This window comes from Furipterus horrens, unplaced genomic scaffold, assembly GCF_987537825.1.
Source record: "Furipterus horrens unplaced genomic scaffold, mFurHor1.1.pri manual_scaffold_7, whole genome shotgun sequence".
Classification (NCBI taxonomy): domain Eukaryota; kingdom Metazoa; phylum Chordata; class Mammalia; order Chiroptera; family Furipteridae; genus Furipterus; species Furipterus horrens.
This window is the reverse complement of record NW_028327177.1, coordinates 27,223,148-27,244,363: the sequence shown is the minus strand read 5'-3', so window position 1 is coordinate 27,244,363 and position 21,216 is coordinate 27,223,148. Positions and strand designations below refer to the sequence as shown.

At 37.7% G+C, this 21,216-nt stretch overlaps 1 protein-coding gene across 1 annotated transcript in view; it reads right to left on the bottom strand.

Moving 5' to 3' along the window:
• The window catches only part of RGS22 (regulator of G protein signaling 22), an 88,082-nt gene that overhangs the window by 62,565 nt on the left and 4,301 nt on the right, over window positions 1-21,216 (bottom strand). Inside the window, exons 4-8 of the mRNA XM_090284888.1 lie at window positions 17,885-18,014; window positions 14,674-15,286; window positions 13,014-13,175; window positions 9,637-9,811; window positions 3,768-3,886 (exon numbers count right to left, since the gene is read on the bottom strand). Of these exons, the coding sequence (XP_090141014.1) occupies window positions 3,768-3,886; window positions 9,637-9,811; window positions 13,014-13,175; window positions 14,674-15,286; window positions 17,885-18,014 (1,199 nt within the window). The remainder of the gene's footprint in view (window positions 1-3,767; window positions 3,887-9,636; window positions 9,812-13,013; window positions 13,176-14,673; window positions 15,287-17,884; window positions 18,015-21,216) is intronic.

The following is a 21,216-nucleotide window of genomic DNA, read 5'->3' as shown; positions in this document are numbered from 1 at the left end:
CTGAAATACGCTACAACATGGATGAACCCTGAGGACACTATACTATGTAAAATAAGACAGTTACAAAAAGACAAATAATTTCCTTTACACAAGGTACGTAGAGTAGTCAAAATCAGAGCTGTGAGAGGAGGAAGTGGGTTGTTATTGTTTAATGGGTACAGGGCTTCAGTTTTATAAGATGAAAACAGTTCTGGGGATGGATGTTGGTGATGACTGTACAGTAATATTAATGTATTTAGTACCACCAAACTGTACAGTTTAAAAGGGTTAACAACTGAACTAACAAACGACATAGAGACAGACTCATCAATAGACAGCAGGCTGACAGCTCTGGGGGTATTGAGCAAAAAAGTAAAAGGACTCACAGACATGGACAACAGTGCGGTGATTTGGAGGGCGAAGCATCAGGGGGGTAAATTGTAATGGAAAAAATACAATAAAATATATAATGTAAAAAATAAAAATAAAAAAGGGTTAAGATGGTAAATTTCTTGTTTTGTGTATTTTACCACACTAGAAAAAGTAAAAAAATCAGAGATGTAATTTCAGGATTGGAGATTGCTTTTCCCCAAAGTTTTGCTCATAATGAAGAAGATCTGAAAAACTAAGCATCATGTGTCATGGTTGGCAAACCCAAGGGCTGAAGCCTAGTAGTGAGGATACAATGGAAGTAAACCAATCTTAGCACACACTGCAGCATGACTTTAGCAGCCTTTTAGTTTGCTCAGAAAAATTCCTGCAATTTGATTAAGATTATCCTAGATTACCAGTGCTTAAGTAAAAAAAAAAGAAAAAAAATTCATTCCAGAAAAATATGTAAACCAAAATCTCAAATAAATTCTAGAAACAATATTTCAAATAGAAGATATAGTTTAAGATTAACCAATACAATACATAAGAACAGACAAGACAACAAGGACAAAACTCAGCTTAAAATAGAACAATGGAGAGTCACAGGAGCTTCATGTATTAAAAATTATCAGACACAGACTTTAAACGACTATGATCAAGAAGATAAAACAAAAGACTAAGAATTTTGTCAGAGAACTGGAAACTAGAAAACATGTCATAACAGACCTAAAAACAGCCAAAGATAAATTACAGAAAATACAATAACTGAAGTCAGGAACATTAAGTGTAAATAACAACAGATTAGACACAGTTGAAGAGAGAAACAGTGAACTAGAAAATAAGTCAAAAGAAAATGCCCAGAATAGGATGGAATACAGAAAACAGGATATGAGAGAATTGATTAAGAAGGTCTAATATACATTCAATTGGAATTCCAGAATAAGAAGAAATAAAGAGTAACATTACAAGAGATAACAGCTGACTATTTTCCAAAACTAATGAAAACCATCAAAGCCACAGATGTTTTGTTGCTGACACTATTACAGATGTCTCCCACTTCTCCTCTTTCCCCCTCCACCAAGCTTCTGCCCTATCCTGCCCCCATCCCCCTGCCTTTACCACATTGTTGTCCATGACTATTGAGTTTGAATATATGTACTTTGGCTAATCTCTTCCAGTCCCCATACCCCTTCCCCCTCTAAGATCTGTCAGTCTGTTCCACGTGTCCATGCCTCTGGTCTCACTTTGTTTGTCAGTTTATTTTGCTTATTAGATTCTACATATGAGTGAGATCATATGGTATATGTCAAAGCAGATTTAATAAGCCTGAGTTGGCTACAAAAAGTAAACCAACACTTAAACATATTAGAGTAATATTATAAAAAACAAAAACAAAATACAAAGGTAATACTAAACAGCTGGAGAAAGACCTATCTTTGAAAGAAAAACAATTACCTAACGGCTAATACAAAAGTCCCCACTCATCCATGGTTTCTCTTTTCGCAGCTTGAGTTACTCATGGTCAACTGTGGTCTAAAAATATTAGAAAATTCCAGAAATAAACAACTCATAAGTTTTAAATTGTTTGTTCTTCAGAGTAGCATGACAATATTTCGTGTTGTCCTACTCCGTCTGATCTGAGACATGAACCCCTTTGTCCAGTGTATCCATGTTGTATATGCTACTCACCTGTTAGTCACTTAGTAGCCATGTTGGTTATCAGACTGACTGTCATGGTACCATGATACTTGTATTCAAGTAACCCTTAGTCTACTTAATGATGGCCCCGAAGCATAACAGTAGTGATGCTGGTTATTTGGATATACCAAAGAGAAACCATAAAGTGCTTACTTTAAATAAAAAGGTAAGTAGAGAAAAATAAGATATTTTGAGAGAGAGAGAAACCGTATTCACATAACTTTTATTGCAATATATTGTTATAATTGTTCTACCTTATTAGTCTTGCTGTTAATCTCTTACACTGCCTAATTTGTAAATTGAGCTTTATCATGGGTGTACATGTATGAAAAACATAGTTTATATAGGGGTCTGCAACTATCCAAGTTTTCAGGTATCCGCTGGGGGTCTTGAAATGTCTTTTCTGTGGATAAGGGGAAACTACTATATTTAAACAGAAACACTGAAAGCAAGAAGATAACAAAATAAAATCTCAAAGTGCTGAAAGAAAATAATTACTAATCTATAATTATATGCCCAGCAAAAATATTTAACAGCGATTTTCAGTAGGTGTACCGCAGCATACTGGTGCGGTGCAAGAATTTTTAAAACATGCAATACCTAACTATTCAGTCAGGGGCACTGATCTCTTTCCCTTAGACTGTCGAATAAAAACATGACAGTAGCCAACACAGCAATAGCCATCTGGTGTAAAGGAATCAAAATTTATCTTTTTTTTTTTTTTTTTTTTTTGGTCAGATTGGCAAAAAGTATATTTTTGGTGTGCCACAGAATTTTAGTAATTAGCTTACATGTGCCATGAGAAAGGCTGAAAATCACTGAAGTGACCACAACATAATTGAATCTTGAAAATACTATGCCAAATAAAAGAGGCCAGAAACAGAACACCTATTCACAATTTCATTTCTCTGAAATGTCCAGAACAGGCAAATCCTCAGAGACAGAAATGGATGACTGGTTACCAGGGCCTGGGGGAGCAGGTGAAATGGGGAGTGATTACTAATGAGACAGTGCTTCTTTTAGGGGTGATAAAATGTTCTGGAATTTTATAGTGGTGATGGTTTCATAACATTATAAACATACTAAAAATTACTGAATTGTAAACTTGAATATAATTAAAATGGTGAATTTTATGTTATATGAACTTTACCTCAGTAAAAATAAAAAACAATGGAAGTTTAAAAAAAAGAAACTAGTGAAAGTAAAGTGATCAATTGTTAAACACAGAATTATTCACTAGCAGATCCCACACCAAAGCTAATATTGAAGGGTATTATTTTTCAGGCTGAAGAATAATAATCCCATTTTAAAAAATAATAAAAAGGATAAACATGTGGGCCAATCTAAATGAATAATATACCATGTTAAATAATGACAATATTACTGAGATACTTATGAATTCTCAAGTTTGAGAACTACTGAATTACTAAACAGGGTCAAGTAAGAATGGAGCATGATCTTCTCAAAGAAATATGATTGTATGGCTGATGAGAAACTGGAGATCAGAAGCACCACCTCTTTACAATTACTAATCTCAGGCGTTCTACTCGTCATTTAAAGTATGCATGGGAAAAATTAACCCCCTAATACCTATCACTGAAATATAAGCACTTTTGTAAAAAAGATCAATGTATTGGTTTTTTATTTCTATTTAATTTTTCAATTAAAAAAAATTACCATTGCAGAAAAGCACTTGGGACATAAAAAGCTGCACCTACCCTTTCTCAATTATGTCATCCTTAAAAGAAACTGGATACCAAGTCTCTCTCTTCCAAGGTTTTTGAATTGCTGTGGCTGGTTTCTTGGGGGATTTGGAAGGTAAATTGGATTCTTCTTTCTAACAAGTGGTAAAATAGTAAAAATGAACAAATTGAAAATAAAGATAGAGAATAAAAGCATAACTCTGCACATACACCTAAACTTTATTTGCATTCCTAGAGGACTTCTTCCTTCACTCTATCACCTACTATTGTTCCCATGATAATAAAAATGTTCTTCTTCCCAAACTCCCACTTTTATGAAACCAGCAAAGCTGAAACTCCTACAGCTATTTAGCCTCTAAGAAAGGAAAGGCCAAAGGCTTACATTTCCTTATGTACATCATTGTGAAAGAGTACTCTTTCATGGAGGAAAAACTTTGCAAAAACTTCTGTTTCATAGCTAAATGGGTTATAGTGCTCACGTGTGTGTGCAAGCCTGCATGTGGCAACACAGTAAATGGCGGTGGCAGAGTGGGGAAGGATGCCGGAGCACCATTAGGCCATGATAGAGGCGTATCTTAGCAGAACTATTTCCTTCCATTTTTAAATTTTTTATATTCGTGGTTATTGTTCCCATCCTTATATGTTCTTTATGGTAAAACGTTTTAAAATCCAGAATATGAGATGCTACATGCATGAATCATAAAAGTATGAACATCTAATTGTCAAAAGAAAACAAATCAATTACCTAAACATGGGATATACATAAGGGCAACATAATATAATACTTAAAAATAGGGACGATGAAAATTATGACACACATGGAAAAATGCTGATGACAATTAGACATAATCAGAACACAAAAGCATCAGTGTGTTAAAACTAAAAATTCACAACAAGCCTAAGAGAAAACAAATAAATTAATATTGGGTTGGTCGATAAGTCCATTTAGTTTTTTCTATAAAATAAAAGACACATTTTTCAATTTCACCAATAACTATTGATTTGGATATTTTGAGTATGTTGGCTCTCTCCTGCATGATATAACATTGATTGTTCTCAATTAATGACTCGATTTGATTGCTATCAACTTCAACTGGTCTACCCGACTGTGAAGCATCGTCCAGCAAGAAATCTCCTGCGTGAAACTTCGCAAACCGCTTTTGACACGTTCCATCAGTCACAGCACCTTCTCCACATACTGCACAAATCTTTTTTTGAGTCTCAGTTGCATTTTTACCTTTCTTGAAATAATAAAGCATAATATGCTGAAAATGTTGCATATTTTCTCCCATCATCAATATTAAAATGGCTACACAAAAATTCATCAATTTTGATGGTTTTTTTTAACGCACACTGATATGACAGCTGTCACAATACAATCTAACAAAATTGTTTCAAATGAAGTTAAAGATGACTACGTGCTACTAGAGCCATCTTATGGAAAAAAAACAAATGAACTTTTTGGCCATCCCAGCAGTTGTCTAGAAATAGGTGAGATCAGAATAATTTGTTTCTTCAGTTTCCAAATTTACAGTAGTTTTTAAATTTTTATAACTGAAAAAGAAGTGTAAAGTTTTCTTATTTGTTAACTTCCATTAGAATTAGAATGTAATATATGACACTGGAGAGCAATATATTTGTGAGCTTTTTATTATCCAGAACAAATAATAAAATCATATATATATATATATATATATATATATATATATATATATATATAAACTCTAGGTTCCTAACAACTATGGTTTTAAAGAATTCCATAAACAAAATTAATTACTTAGGTATGTTTTACATATAACTTCCTGGATATCAGGGATCACATCTGTTTTAGTAATTCAGAACACAGCATGACATTAAAAAGCACGCAATAAATAAGTGGTACCACAGGGAGCTGAGCTTATTAAATGTGTATCCTACAATGGAAGCAGCCTGAGTGTCCGTCCATAGGCAAATGGATAAAGAAGATGTGGGACATATATATAATATACTACTACTCAGCCATATAAAAGAATGAAATCTTGCCATTTGTGACGACATGGATGGACCTAGAGGGTATTACACAAAGTGAAATAAGTCAAAGAAGGACAAATACTGTATCATTTCACTTATACGTGAACTCTAAAAAACTAAACAAATAAAACAGACTCATAGACAGAGTACAAACTGATAGTTGCCAGAGGGTTGGGTGATGGGGGGATAGGCAAAAAGGTGAAGGGGATTAGGAGGCACAAACTTAGAACATAAATAAGTCACAGGGATGAAATGTACAGCACAGGGAACACAGTCAATAATATCACAATAACTTTGTATGGTGACAGATGGTTACTAGATTTCTCATGGTGATCATATATCATAAGGTACATAAATATCAAATCACTATGTTGTACACCTGAAACTAATATAATATTGCATGTCAACTATACTTTAATTAAAAAGAACTTTACAGTCCATTCATAAAGTAAAATTGTGGTTACCAGAGGCTGAGGGAGTAGGAAAGAGAATTGTTTTCATGGCTGTTCAGTTTCAGATTTGCAAAATAAAAAAAGTTCTGGAAATCTGTTTCACAACGATGCAAACAGACTTACTTTTGAAGTATACAAGTACAGTAGCAAATTTTGTGTTATGTTCTTTTCCACAACTAAAAAAAAAGTTTTCTTAAAAAGTTTTTTTAAGTGTATTATAGAGTATGAGAAAAGCCTAAATTGGAATTTTTGAGCTTCTGGCTCAGGTGAAAACTAGAAGAGCAGCCAGAAGGTAACTGACAGGGGAAACGTCTGACAAAAGGGCACAGTAAAATTGGGGTGGGGTGGGGGGTAGTGAAATATTCTCTGTTGTGATTGTGGTGGTAGTAACACAATTTATACACTTGTCACAATTCACAGAAATGTACAATAAATAGGGCGAAGTTTACAGTATATAAATTATATCTCAACATTTAAAATGGAAGAAATAAAGAATTAGAGTGTTTTCTGCAAAGGAAAGACAGAGTGAGATCAGAATGAGTTACCCAACTAGAAAACATCAGTGACAACACACGGTAAGGACACTTGGGAAGCCAAGGAACAGAACAGATGAGAGGTCATAGTCATGTTTATACCACTTTCACACGAGCCAATCTCCCCTCACTCCTTTGAGATTGCTGTCGTATTCAAGTTCCGTTTACTAACCACACCCCTTATGTTTTTTCTGCCATATCTCTCAAATGTTGCAAAAATGTTATTTGTACAAATGTTTACATGTTATCAGATGACGTGCCCCCTACACTACACCTCTAGGATGTGTTTTGACTTGGTGATGGGGTCACTAAGTTACATGGGCTATCAGGGAAAATTAGACATTATCAGTGGAGTGGCATTCAAAAGAGGCCACAAGGTCAAAGTTCAGGAAAATGTCAAGGCAATGAATAATAAACCATTAGTGCACTAAAGTGACACTAACTCAATGTGGTCCCCAGAGCAGCAGCAAGAGCATCACCTGGGAGGGAATTTGTTAGAAATGCAAATTCGTGGCCTCACCCTAAACCTATGGAATCTTGATCTACAGGTGGAGCCCAGGCTAAAGGGAGAATCTTAAAAGCAGCAAGAGAACAGCAGTTAGTTACCTACGGGGGAGTTCCCATAAGACTGTCAGCTGATTCCTCAAAAGAAACTTCACAAGCTAGAAGGTCTTGGCAAGAAATATTCAGTCATGAAAAGCAGGGACCTACAGCCTAGATTGCTCTATCTAGGAAAGCTATCATTTAGAATCAAAGGGCAGACAAAGAGCTTTCCAGACAAGAAAAAACTAAAGGAGTTCATCATCACCAAACTATTGTTATATGAAATGTTAAAGGGACTACTTAAGAAAAAGAAGAAGATCAAACTATGAACAATAAAATGGCAATAAATACATATCCATCAACAATTGACTCTAAAAAACAAACTAAGCAAACAAGAACAGAAGTAGAATCATGGACATGGAGAGCATTTTGATGGTTGCTGGATGAGAGGGGGATGTGGGGGAATGGGTGAAGAGGTGAGGGGATTAAGAAGTACAAATAGGTAGTTACAGAAGAGCCAATGGGATGTAAAGTACAGTATAGGACATGGAGTAGCTAAAAGACTTATACACAGGACCCATGGATGTGAACAAAAGTTTGTGGGGAATGCCTGAGGGAGTGAGGGGTGCTGGATGGAGGGGGGCAATGGGGGAAAATTGGGACAATGGTAATAGCATAATTAATAAAATATAATTAAAAAATAAATGCTCTTCAGATGACTTCCATATGCTGAAGAACCATCGGCCCATAACAGTGCTTTAAATACAAATCACCTAGGTATCTTACTAAGATGTAGCTTCTAAAAGGTAATTCTAACATTCAGGAGGTTAAGAACCTCAGTTCTAAGCCAACTCCCTAATTTAGCAAAGTGATTCTGACCCTTTCCTGATGAACTAAATCAGAATCTCTGAAGGTGGAATCCAGGCATCAGCGTATTTTAAACACTCTATGTGATTCTAACATATGTTCCTAAGGTTAACAAACCACTGACAGAAAAATTGTAAAGTCTCTCCAGCTCTAAAACACTATTTGTTGAAGTAAAACTTTAAAAGCTATATTAAACATCTTCCTTCTTTAAAATAAGATCTCCTGAATATAAAGTCATCCTTTTTAAAGGGGTTGTTTGTGACTGACCAATAACACAACATTCTGCACATGTTTAAAGGCTATAAAATTATAAGGCTATTTCTGAAATGCAGATCTTAGCTACAGTCATTGTGTCTCTGTGCCAAAGTATGTAGCAGTATTTACTTCTTCTGTATAAAGTTGACTCAATTTTCTTCTCTTTTTGGACTTTTTCCCCCTTATCATTTTGTACTACTTTAATCTTCTCCAGTGTGAAAGAATGCTCTCTACTTCTAATTCTGCTGTTGCTACTTATTACTCATCTATTGGATTTATATTTACTAAGCAACTATCATGTGCCAGGCACTATTCTAGGCACTGGGAACAAGTAGTTAACAAAGAAAAATCCCTTATATTCTGATAGGAGGTGAAAAATAATAAGAAAATTATGTACCATGAAGCAAAATAAAGCAGAGCAGAGGATGTAGTAATGGAGGTATTGTGTCTCCTACACATGTGTGCTTCTACAGAAGAGTCCAGGAGAGCTTCTCTGAATACGTGACAGCCGAGCAGATACCTAGAGTGAGAGAGGGGGCAAGCCATGTGGGCATCTGGAGGAAGAGTGCTCCACAGGAAGAGAACAGCAAGTGCAGTGCTCCTGCATTTTTGTTTGGTGTGTTCAGAGAAAAGCAAAGAGGCCATTGTGGTGGGAGCAGATTAAGTCAGAGGAGCGAAGTAGGAAGTGAGGTCAGGAGGTTAGCAGAGGCATGTACAGCTGTAGAGACCTTGGATTTGATTCTGAGTAAGAGAGGAGGCCACTAGAGAATTTTGAGCGAGTCACAAGATCCTGTATTTTTTAAGGATCACTTCAGCTGCTTGATAAAGAACAGATTATACGTTTTCTTATCTGCTAAATGTTGCAGCATGTACATTAACAACAACAACAATAACAAAAAGAGACTCTGGCTGGTGTGGCTCAGTGGATTGAGTGCCAGCCTGTGAACCAAAGGGTTGCCGGTTCAATTCCGAGTCAGGGCACATGCCTGGGTTGAGGGCCAGGTCCCCAGTTGAGGTCATGCAAGAGGCAACCACACATTGCTGTTTCTCTCCCTCTCTTTTTCCCTCCTTTCTCCTCTGTCTAAAAATAAATAAATAAAATACTTAAAAAGAGAGAGAGAGAGAGAAGCTTATGATGAAACTTAAGTATTACTGTACAAAACCCAAGCACTGACATTTTACTATAACATAATAAAGATGTCAAAGTGTCCATGCACACCCTACCTGTACATCAGATATCTGTGGAATGCAAGATTTAGGTCTTAATGGCAAGAGGGTTGCTATTTGTGGAAAGGGGTCAACATCCTTCCTTGGTTTCTCTTGGCGGAGGTGCCACAGTCTCAGCTCAGCACTAGCATGTTCCGTTGAGCACGAATGAGTGACACAGAATCTTGGTGCCCTAGTGAGAGGAAAAGAAGTGTTCTATTAAACTACACAACAAGCTTCAAAAGTCGAGAGCTTACAAAGTGTGTAATACTTCTTCTTACTCTTACCAGTCTTGTCATACCCCTTTTCTAATAATTTCTACTTCTTTTCAGCTCCTTAGTTTAAAAAAAATATTTTTTTCTATGATACATCAACTGCGTGAAATCACATTCACTCATTTAAAGAGGCAATATACACCATATAAAGGAGAAAAAATAATTTTAAAATTATGTTCAAATTATCATCTACATAAGAAAAATAACCTTTACACCTATTCGATGAAGGAAATTTTAAAACTCAGAGTTTCCAATGAAATGAAAATAAAATGCACCTGTGATCATTTTAAGGTTGTTTAGTATTTACTTATAGTGCCAAATAAAAGCCAGTGGATAAAATTAACATCAGATAAAGACACTACAGAGAAAGAAAATTATAGGCTAATATCCCTGATTAATATAGACACTAACATTCTTAGCAAATTGAATACAGCAATGCTTTAAAAGGATCATACACGACAATCAAGTTGGATTTATTCCAGGAATACAAGGTTGGTACAACATTCACAAATCAGTAAATGTAATTCACCACATAAGCAAAATAAAGGATAAAAACCACATGTTCCTATCAATGGATGCAGAAAAAGCATTTGATTAAAATCTAGCACCCATTTATGATAAAAACTCCTAGCAAAGTGGAATTAGAGGGAACACACCTAAATATAATAAAAGCCATATATGACAAACCCACTGCCAGCATCATATTCAATGGACAAAAACTACAAGTGTTCCCCTTAAGAACAGGAATAAGCCAGGGATGTCTGCTTTCAGCTGTCTTATTCAACATAGTACTGGCAGTCCTAGCCACAGCAATCAGAGAAGAAGATATAAAAGGTATCCAAATCAGAAAGGAAGAAGTAAAACTGTCATTATGTGCAGATGACATAATACTGTACATAGAAAACCCCAAAGATACTACCTAGAAACTACTAGAACTGATAAATCAATTCAGCAAAGTAGCAGTGTACAAAATTAATATCCAGAAATCAGTTGCATTTCTATACTCCAATAACAAACTAACAGAAAGGGAAATTAAGAAAACAATCCCATTTACAATTGCTACAAAAAGAATAAAATACCTGGGAATATACCTAACCAAGGATGTAAAACACCTGTACTCAGAAAATTACAAGACACTTAAAAAGATACAAATAAATGGAAGCACAAACCATGTTTATGGATGGGGAGAATAAACATCATTAAAATGTCTGTACCACCTAAAGCAATCTATAGATTCAACTCAATTCCTATTAAGATCCCAATAATGTATTTTACAGAACTAAAACAAAATTTTCAAAAATTTATATGGAACCACAAAAGAAACTACATAGCAACAGTGATCCTGAGAATGAAGGACAAAGTTGGAGGAATCAACTACCTAATATCAAACTATACTATAAGGCCATATTAATCAAAAACAGCACAGTACTGGCATAAGAAGAGACACATAGATCAATGGAACAGAATAGAGAGCCCAGAAATAAATCCACACCTTCACAGTCAATTAATATTTGACAGAGGAAGCAAGCACATACAATAGGCTAAAGATAGTTTATATAATAAATGGTGTTGGGAAAATTGGACAGATACATGCAGAAAAATGAAACTAGATCATCTTCTGACACAACATACATGAATAAATTCAAAATGGATCAAAGACTTAAATATTAGACCCGAAACCATGAGAATTATAAAAGAAAACATAGGCAGCAAAATCTTGGACATTATTTGTAGCAATATTTTATCAAATATATCTCCCCAGGCAAGGGAAACAAAATAAATAAATAAATAGATGGGACTATATCAAACTAAAAAGTTTTTGCACAGCAAAGAAAATCATCAACAAAATGAAAAGATAACCCACAGAATGGGAGAACATACTCACCAATACATCTGATAAAGGGTTAATATCCAAAATTTATAAAGAATTTACAAAACAACACCAAAAACAGAAAAAGAAAAAAAAGCCCACCCAATTAAAAAATGGGCAAAGGATCTGAGTAGACACTTCTCCAAAGAGACGTACAGATGGCTAATAAACATAGGAAGAGATGCTCAATGTCACTAATAATCAGAGAAATGCATATTAAAACCACAATGAGATATATCCCACCAGTCAGAATGGCCATCATCACTAAATCACCAAACAACAAGTGCTGGTGAGGATGTGGTGAAAGGAGAACTCTTTTGCACTGTTGGTGGGAATGCAGATTGGTGCAGCCACTGTGGAAAGCAGTATGGAGATACCTCAAAAAATTGAAAACAGATCTACCTTTTGACGCAGCAATCCCACCTCTGGACATATATCCAAAGGAACCCAAAATACTAATTTGAAAGAACATAAGCACCCCTGTGTTCATTGCAGCATTATTTACAGTCACCAAGATATGGAAGCAGCCCAAGTGCCTATCAGTAGATGAGTGGATAAAACAACCATGGGACATTTACACAATGGAATAGTACTTGGGCATAAAAAAGAAGAAAAGTTTACCCTTTGTGACAGTAGGGACTAATCATAATGACTTTCCTTTCTAATGTAAGGAATCTGAACTTTATACTGAAAGTTTGGGGTTACCACTGAAAGATTTAGGCTAAGTGACATAATTAGATCCATCACAGCCACAATGGACAGCTCACCTATCCTCAGATGGCACACCTTTTCTGTGTCCATTCTCTTTCCCTTGTTTAGGGTCCCTCAAGTCCCAGCTGAAATACTACCTCTTCTCTGTATCCTGTGCATTTACCACACTTTTTTATTATACTTATTTCACATGTATGTTTCTCCCACTAGACTATAATCACTGGACTTGACCATGGTTTACCCTTGTATCTTTGGCACAGCACTTGGGTTATAATAAGTATTTAAAAATGTTTATTGAAATGATAAATCTGTAACTCTAGCTACATGTACTCACATGCACACACATCAATTTGATGACACACCAACCATAAAAAGGTCGGGTGTAGAAGGATGTACTCACAAAGTTTAAATGATACTTAAGTACTGTCCAGCCTTATTATTGTCATTTTAAATTTCTGTAACTTCTGTAGCAATAAAAAGTACACCTTGTTACTAGCCTAAGGAAAGGAAGTGACTTTGAGTCACATTATTGTTCTTACCAATACAGAAGTAAGGGTTTTACAACCTCAGTCTGAATATCTCTTAAGTGTTCTTTATTCCACTGAGATCCATCTAGCAGTTTAAATTTTGTTAAGATTTCTGCAGAAAGGTAGCAATCTCCAGTGCTCACAAAATAGCGCTTTTTCATCTTCTCAAGATGTCTGCAATAAAACACAGAGAAACATGGACACGATATTCAACCAGCCAAATAGTTTCAATTCTAAAATGTTTGAGAACTAGCTCAAGACCAACACTAAGTTACTGGGGACCCAGTGTGAAGATGAAAGTATATCTCACAGCCATGGGAATGGGAAGCGTATTTCTGGTAAGCTGAACCATTGGCCTTGCCAAGATCTCCATGCTATAACCCCAGAACCTATGAATGTTACTGTACCTGAGAAGAGATGTGATTAGGATTTTGAGGAGATTATCCTGGATTAGTCAGGTGGCGCTAATGTAATCAAAAGGTCCTTCTAAGAGGGAGGAAGGAGAGTCAGTGTTGTAGAGACAAAAGGTGAGAGTAGAAGCAGAGGTCAGAGAAAAGAGAAGGCTGTATGCTGTTGGCTTTGAAGGTGAAGGAAGGAGCCAGGAACTAAGGAAAGCAGCTGGTCTTCAGAAGCTGGAAAAGGCAAGGAAATGAACTCTTCCCTAGAGCCTTCAGAAGGAATGATGCCCTGCAAAACTATTTTAGACTTCTAACCTCCTAACTGTAAGAGAATAAGTTTAGGATGCTAAGAGCCAATAAATTTGTGGTATTTTGTAATATAAACAGTAGGAACTAATACGATATTGATCCTGAAGGACCTATGTAGGTTGCTTGCATATAACCTCCCTAGTATGTCTTGAAAAGTGCTAATGGCCTTCCACTCCAGATCAGTCAGGTTGTGCTTCATAATCAACCATTTGGTAATCCCTGCTCTTAAAACTATATACAATAGTGATCTGAATGCCACTGAAATAACTGGAATAACCCAGTCACTAGTACATACTCAGTTAAACCCTTAATGGGAATTGCAACCTCCTATAGCCGATATGCTTCAGAGCAGATCAGGAAAACACAGACAAGGTAAGGACTTTTCTAAAGCAGGGTCCTCTTCGGGTTCTTAAGACTCACCAAAATCTAAAACATATGGAGCAGCCGAACAAAGGCTTGCACTCCAACAGGCCTCCCAGGAGGCTCTCTAGAAGATATCCAGCATGGTATCTAGCAGATATCTCATTCAGATATAAATTTCTAAGTGGCATCCAATTAAAGATCATGGAATTTGGTAACCAGGCAGGCTGCTAGGAATAGCCAGCCTTTACATTGTCACAAGGTGTCTTTTACATATGGTGTCTTATGTCAGTGTGGTATATAACTGATAACTTTTTTCCATAAAAATATATCACTGCCTTGTCATAAAAATAAAACAGAATGATTACTTTGAAAGCAAGCTTAGAATCTATGAGAAGAAACTTAGGCAAACCCAAGTAATTGCTACCATATCTGAAAGCTTCGAAATAATAGAAGTAGTGAAATTAATATTATTATAATAAAATAAATTTTATTATTCATTCATCCAAAAGTATAGATTATATTTTTAATATTCATTTCAGGCTCTGTCTGTGCTTAATGTTTCAAAATTTTTTTAATTATTGAAAAATAAACAATAGAAATACCTTTGATGTCTTCCAGCATCCTTAAGAACTTTCAACCTCTCAATATCCATCCAGAGCCACCAATATCTCTCCCCTAATGTACCTTTTATAAATTTCTTAAATCTTTCGAATTCCTTTCTATTGCGAATGACATAAGTTTTGTGAGAAATCCACCAATCAGTCCTGCTTTCTGATCCAATGTTCTCACTCTTTGAACTTTTTTCTTCTAAGATTGCTTCTGCCTTTTCCTTTGTGGGTCGAATTGTTTCTCTTAACAAAACATTCTTGCCGGAAAAAAGCTCAAGATACTCATCAACTATCACTTCTGTTACATTTTTGAAATTTACATAACCCTGGCATTCTATAAATGGCTCTCCAAGAATTTGATGAATTGCAACTTTCAAAATAAAGGCTACATAAGATCTTAAAAATTCTTCATATGTTGAGAAATGCAATGTCAGGCTTTCACCAACACCCGGTTGCTTTTCAAGGTATATTCTCAGAAGAGCTTGAGAGGGAGTGTCTTGTAGAGATATAGACCCTTCTTCTTCTTCGACTTCACAAATTAATCTAGTGGTTTTAGACAAGTCCTTTTTTGTCCTGGGGTGAACTCCATCATCAAAGATAAAGCTCTCTGTATTAAATTATAGAAGCACATTAGATCAGATATGAATATAGAAGATTGTTTTTTACTATTAACTAGATGTTATAGAGCCAGGATGGCAAATGAGTTTATTATCACAGGTAGTGACTGCACGGACCAGTGTCTTAAAGAGGAGTCTAAGGCCCCATTTGGGACCAGTAGAGGAAAAACTTCCAACAGGGATTGGCAATTGTAAGTGAAAAAAATCCATTGGATTCATTTTTCCAATAGCATTTGCCTCATGTCACATTTTGGTAATTCTTGCAATATTTCAAACTTTTTCACTGTTTTGTACTTGTTACGGTGACCTGTGATCAGTAACCTTTGTTGTTACTAGGGAAAGAGCCTACAACAGCAAAAGCATTACTACTCACTGAATACTCCGATGATGGTTAGCATTTTTTAGCTGTAGATATTATTAAATTAATCTCTATTATTGTTCTTTTAACAGAATACTATTGCACACTTAATAGACTACAGTCGTCGTCGTCGGCAGCCGTCCGTCTCGAGAGACGATGGTGTAGCTTCTTAAGAGTCTATCTGCACCGCCGAGAATGGCTGTGCAGTCCGACTCGGGAGTGACACGGTATCTGTCTCCTCCCGTGTTGAATCGACATCTTGCGATGACGCTGGAGTATCCTCTCCAGTGAAGCTGAAGCTACAGAGCCTGGGCAGGGTGATATGGAGGGTCTGCTGTTGCCCATGCAGCAGACCCCCCCTCTCTTCGCAGCTGAAGGATCCAAGGGAAAGACGGAGTCAATACAGCTTGGCTTCAGGTGCGCCGCAGGAGTTGCCGGTGTTGACTACAACGTCAAACCGCCTTAGGGACTCCGGCTCCGGATTTTCTGTCGGGGTTTACTCCCTTAGCCTTTCCCCTGAAGAGGTATGCCGCAAGGCAGCGGAGGTTTTTTGGAGTCAGAGTTTTCCTTCTCTGATGTGCCCTGACTGGAAGATCGAACCAGCGACACTTAGCTCGCAGGCCGACGCTCCAATAGACTACAGTATAGTATAGTTTATTATATAACTTTTATATGTACTGGGAAACCAAAAAAACTGTGAGACTCATTTTATTGAGGTGTTCACTTTATTGTGCTTGCCTGGAACCCAGCCTACAATATCTCTGAGATAGGCCTCTATGTGCTTTAATATTTCGTGTTGTATGAAAAATTAAAATTAGCTACCACAGATGAACAGATCAAAACTGGAGTCATATTAGCAATTTTTTAAAATTCACTATTTCATCAGAAAAATTCAATTGCTGTCATACTTATAACCTATCATTATAATTTCAAAATGGCATAAGCTATTTATAAAAGCTAACAAATACAAATGGATTGCTTTTACACCTTTTCTAAAGATAAAGTCATTAGCTCCTAGTTTCTCTTTCTTTCAGAAATCAGTGAAATGTCCAAAGCCAGTGCTTTCACATTGCAAATCCGCCCCTTGCAATGCCCTGGATCAGGAGACCTGCTGTCACCTGGGTCCCACCTCAGTGCCCACTTTCTCAGTGAGAGATTTCCAGTCTCAGTGAACTGAAAATGTGTCATTGAACTGGACATTTTTATTGAAAGTAAACATACCAAATTTCACCAATATGGAGAGATAAGACTTTCACAAACCTGTGAAAAGGTACTGGGCATACACCCAGTCCCACAGAATCGAAGGCAGAGAGCAGGCTGGCCTTTCTCCTTACCCTCTCCTGCTACCCCCTTCTTTTCCTGTTTACTGTCCTCACTATCTTTACTCTCTAATTTTCTACTTTACTATTTTGTGAAAACTGTAAGAAACCTATACATTCAGCTATTTTCTATTAGGGAGATTATTTTTCCTCTTCACCTATATTTAGGGTCAAGTCTAGAGAGTCCAGATTTATCACCCCAGAGTCTGCTTATCTTTTCCAAAGGAATTAGCTAAGAACTGTTAGTAAATTGCTGAGTTCCTCTCCTGGGTCACATTGCTAGACTTTTTCTTCAGCAATATCATAATATGTTAACGACTCCCATTTCTGGAAGGTTCCTTCTATTCTTACAAAAAGTTTATATCATCCACAGAAGTTCCCCACAGTAGAAATTTATCTGCTTTTCAAGGTTAAAAGCAGTCTGAATTTAAAATCAGAAGGAAAACCAAGTTCCATGAATGACTATTTACTTTGAAGAGGAGATAAAAGTTACACTCACTTTATTTCAAAAGCTTAATAACAAAAATTTGTAAATTGTGATAGGAGATCAAGACAAGACAAACATTTATTGATGGCCTGTCAGGCACCAAGCAAGAGGCCAGGCATTTTCTATGCATTTGGCATGTATCATTATTCTAAATGTACAGATGAGAAAAGCAAAAGCCCCCAGAAGTGGAATAGCTTACAGAAGTCACACAGCTGATAAGTATCAGAATAGAGTTAGTTCTAAACTCATCCTCCTTTCACTGTATCAAGTTGCTATTTGAAAAACAATAGAAAGTGGAGCTGGGGGAATGAGTGGGGAGATCATTTTTTTCTTCCCAACCTCTAAGTGTTGTACTGTAAGATTAAGACAACAAGAGAGGACTGAAAGAGGAGTTCTGAAATCATCCTCGTCCTTTCCTGCTTACCAGAATCAGATAAAATAACTGGGAATTCAATTTTGTTGTGGAGTCCAGCAGCTGGTAATGAAAAGGTTGACACTGTTTGCTGACTTTGTTTTGCTAATGCAAACCAATCTTTTGTTTGAGAATAGGAGGCCTAGGAAGAAAGAAGCACATGTGTTTATCATAAGATTAGCAGTATTCTTCCGATCACAAATCATTATGGTATCATTCAATCTGCATTATACAATATGTAAGGGAAAAATTATACCATGAAGGAAAGAAGTTTGTACACAGAAAAATCCACTAGCTAAGAGAATAATGGGAAGGAAATTTCAATTCAGATAATTTTCACATTAGATGACCAAAGGAAAAATATGAGACAAATGCCCATCATATTCTTCTCCACTCACCCACCAAAGGCATGCAGCTTTACATGCTGGATTCACTACAGATTCATGCCATCTAACTTGAACTTGGCAGTCACCATGACTCATCAGTCCTTGGATGCATCTTTTGCCAACCACTCCCACTTACAACCTTCCTACTTATTTCCTGCCACTAATTCTGTCTGATCTGGTTCAGTGTTTTTAACTTCTCCCCAATATTACACAGACCTGTTCTCTGTAGACAGGAAACATCTCTTAGCTCAATTGCCACTTTGTCTTAGACTCAGATTTCACACTGTTGCTTGGAATGGGTGCTTCCTGACGAATGATCCTGACTCCACCTGCTCCTCGTTGTAGCCTTCAGTATTTCCTTTGCTCGGTGGGTGACCCTTAAGCCAGTTGACCCAAATCCCAAGCTGACCCTCAGCTTCTAGAATCTGAGTCCTAAGAAGCCCTTTATCTCAGCCTTACAGGGAAAATTTCTCTGCTTGACTTTCTCAGTAACATCCTCACCCGTTTTTCTAAGAGAACCCAAGTTTGTTCACCGTAAGCAGAGAAAGAAGTTTCCAGCATCACTCTCATTTCTCATTTCTCTTTTCTCTTTTCTCCAGCTGAGTCAGCTGGTTAGCCCTTAGCCTAAGGAACACTCACAGAAGAGCAGGGCTCAAATGGAGTAGGTAATGTTCCCCAACTATTAGGCAGAATCAGCAGTGCAAGTAAGGCCATGCCATGAGACCAAAAGCCAGAGAGAGAATTGAGAGGTAATGTTTTCTGGGTGGATAAAAGCTTTTCAGAGGACCAAAGTTTTGCCACCCTGAAATGTGCCTTTTGGGATATTGATTTTAAGCTGGCTATTAAAAACAAAAAGACTCTGAAAGGACCTTTGACCCAACCCTTACCTACCTAAAGGAATTTTGGCAGAAAAACCTGCTTTAAGGGAGCATCACCTTAGCATCATAATATTGTTACTGTTGGTACTTAATTATTAATTTTAAAAGAAGAGAACAAAGGGACTGAGACACTGAGCTTAATAAACTGGGGAGCATGAGCCTGCTTGCCCAGCCAGGAAGCTACAGCTTCACACCACAGGGGACTACAGTATTGCTCCGCCAAGGACTTTAAGGCTCCTCCCTTCCTCTCTCCAGTATAGGATTGTTGGGGCACAGGGAGAGAAGCTTGACCAAAGAGGCCTGTCAGTCTAAAAAGGGGGTGTAAACCCATCCAAAGCCTGCAAAAACTTGGGAAGTTGATCGGTCATTTTGAAAAAGCTTCTAGTCTTTTCCAAGCCCGAGATACATAACTGCCGGAGAACAAAGAAACCTTCTCTCTCTCTCTCTCTCTCTCTCTCTCTCTCTCTCTCTCTCTCAATCTCTCTCTTGCCTGCTACCATGCTCGCCCCATGCACTCACATGTTCACCCTCCACAGCCACGTGGCCCTAGCAGGTGCATAGCCTGTGTGGATCCCACAAGCAGGCTCCAGGAGGGGGCCTGAATGCTGCAGCACAGCAGTGGGCTGCTGCTGGAAACACACACTAAGGCATTTGGATGCTGGACTGGACAGGACTGGACCTTTAATGTGGCACAGGATCTCTGGGCAGTGGCTTTTATTCTGGCCCTAAATGAGCAAACAAAACAAAAACTAGATACAGAGAACATTTGATTGTTGCCAGATGGGAGGGGATTTGGGGGATGGGTGACAAAGGTGAAGGAATTAAGAAGTGCAAATTGGTAGTTACAGAGTAGTCATGGGGCTGTAAAGTACAGCATAGGTAATCGTCGGCAGCCGTCCGTCTCGAGAGACGATGGTGTAGCTTCTTAAGAGTCTATCTGCACCGCCGAGAATGGTTCTGCAGTCCGACTCGGGAGTGACATGGTATCTGTCTCCTCCCGTGTTGAATCGACATCTTACGATGACACTGGAGTGTCCTCTCCAGTGAAGCTGAAGCTACAGAGCCTGGGCAGGGTGATATGGAGGCTCTGCTGTTGCCCATGCAGCAGACCCCCCCTCTCTTCGCAGCTGAAGGGTCCAAGGGAAAGACGGAGTCGATACAGCTTGGGTTCAGGTGCGCCGCAGGAGTTGCCGGTGTTGACTACAACGTCAAACCGCCTTAGGGACTCCGGCTCCGGATTTCCTGTCGGGGTTTACTCCCTTAGCCTTTCCCCTGAAGAGGTATGCCGCAAGGCAGCGGAGGTTTTTTGGAGTCAGAGTTTTCCTTCTCTGATGTGCCCTGACTGGAAGATCGAACCAGCGACACTTAGCTCGCAGGCCGATGCTCAATCCACTGAGCCAAACCAGCCAGGGCTTATAGCATAGGTAATATAGTCAATAATATTATAATAACTATGTATGGTGCCAGGTGGGTATTAGATTTATCAGGGTGATCACTTCATAAGCTATATAAATGCCCACTCATTATGTTATACACCTGAAACTAATATAATATTCTATGTCAACTGTAATTAAGAATTATTAAACAAAAACACGCATGAACGCAGAAATTATAGTAATATCTTTTTAAAACGTTGTTAACCTGGGATCCTTATGACTTTGATTAAATTTAGTTTACCTTTGAATCTTAACTCTAGAAATCCTATCGCTCTTTCTCCACAACTCTCACAGACCTATCTGCTCCCCTGGATAATCAGCTAAGCCGGAGGCAGCAGAAGACAGTAGCCCAGATGTGCCTAATGGTCACATGGCCTGGACCTCTAGCAGGTTAAAGTTATAACATTGTGACCTAAGTTATGTTTCAGCTCCTGAGTCCTAAGGTGGGAAAACCCCCTCCTCCACAGTGCCCCCACTACTTTTCCACCAGACCAGACAGAGGGATGCCAGAGCAGACCTCAGAGCTGTCCTCAAGACCTAAAGAAATGATTTGTCACCTTTACCTCACCTTGGACCAATCAGCTCCCAGCACAACCCCTGACCTCCAAACCCACAGTGCGTGATCTTGCCCTGTATTATCCCTG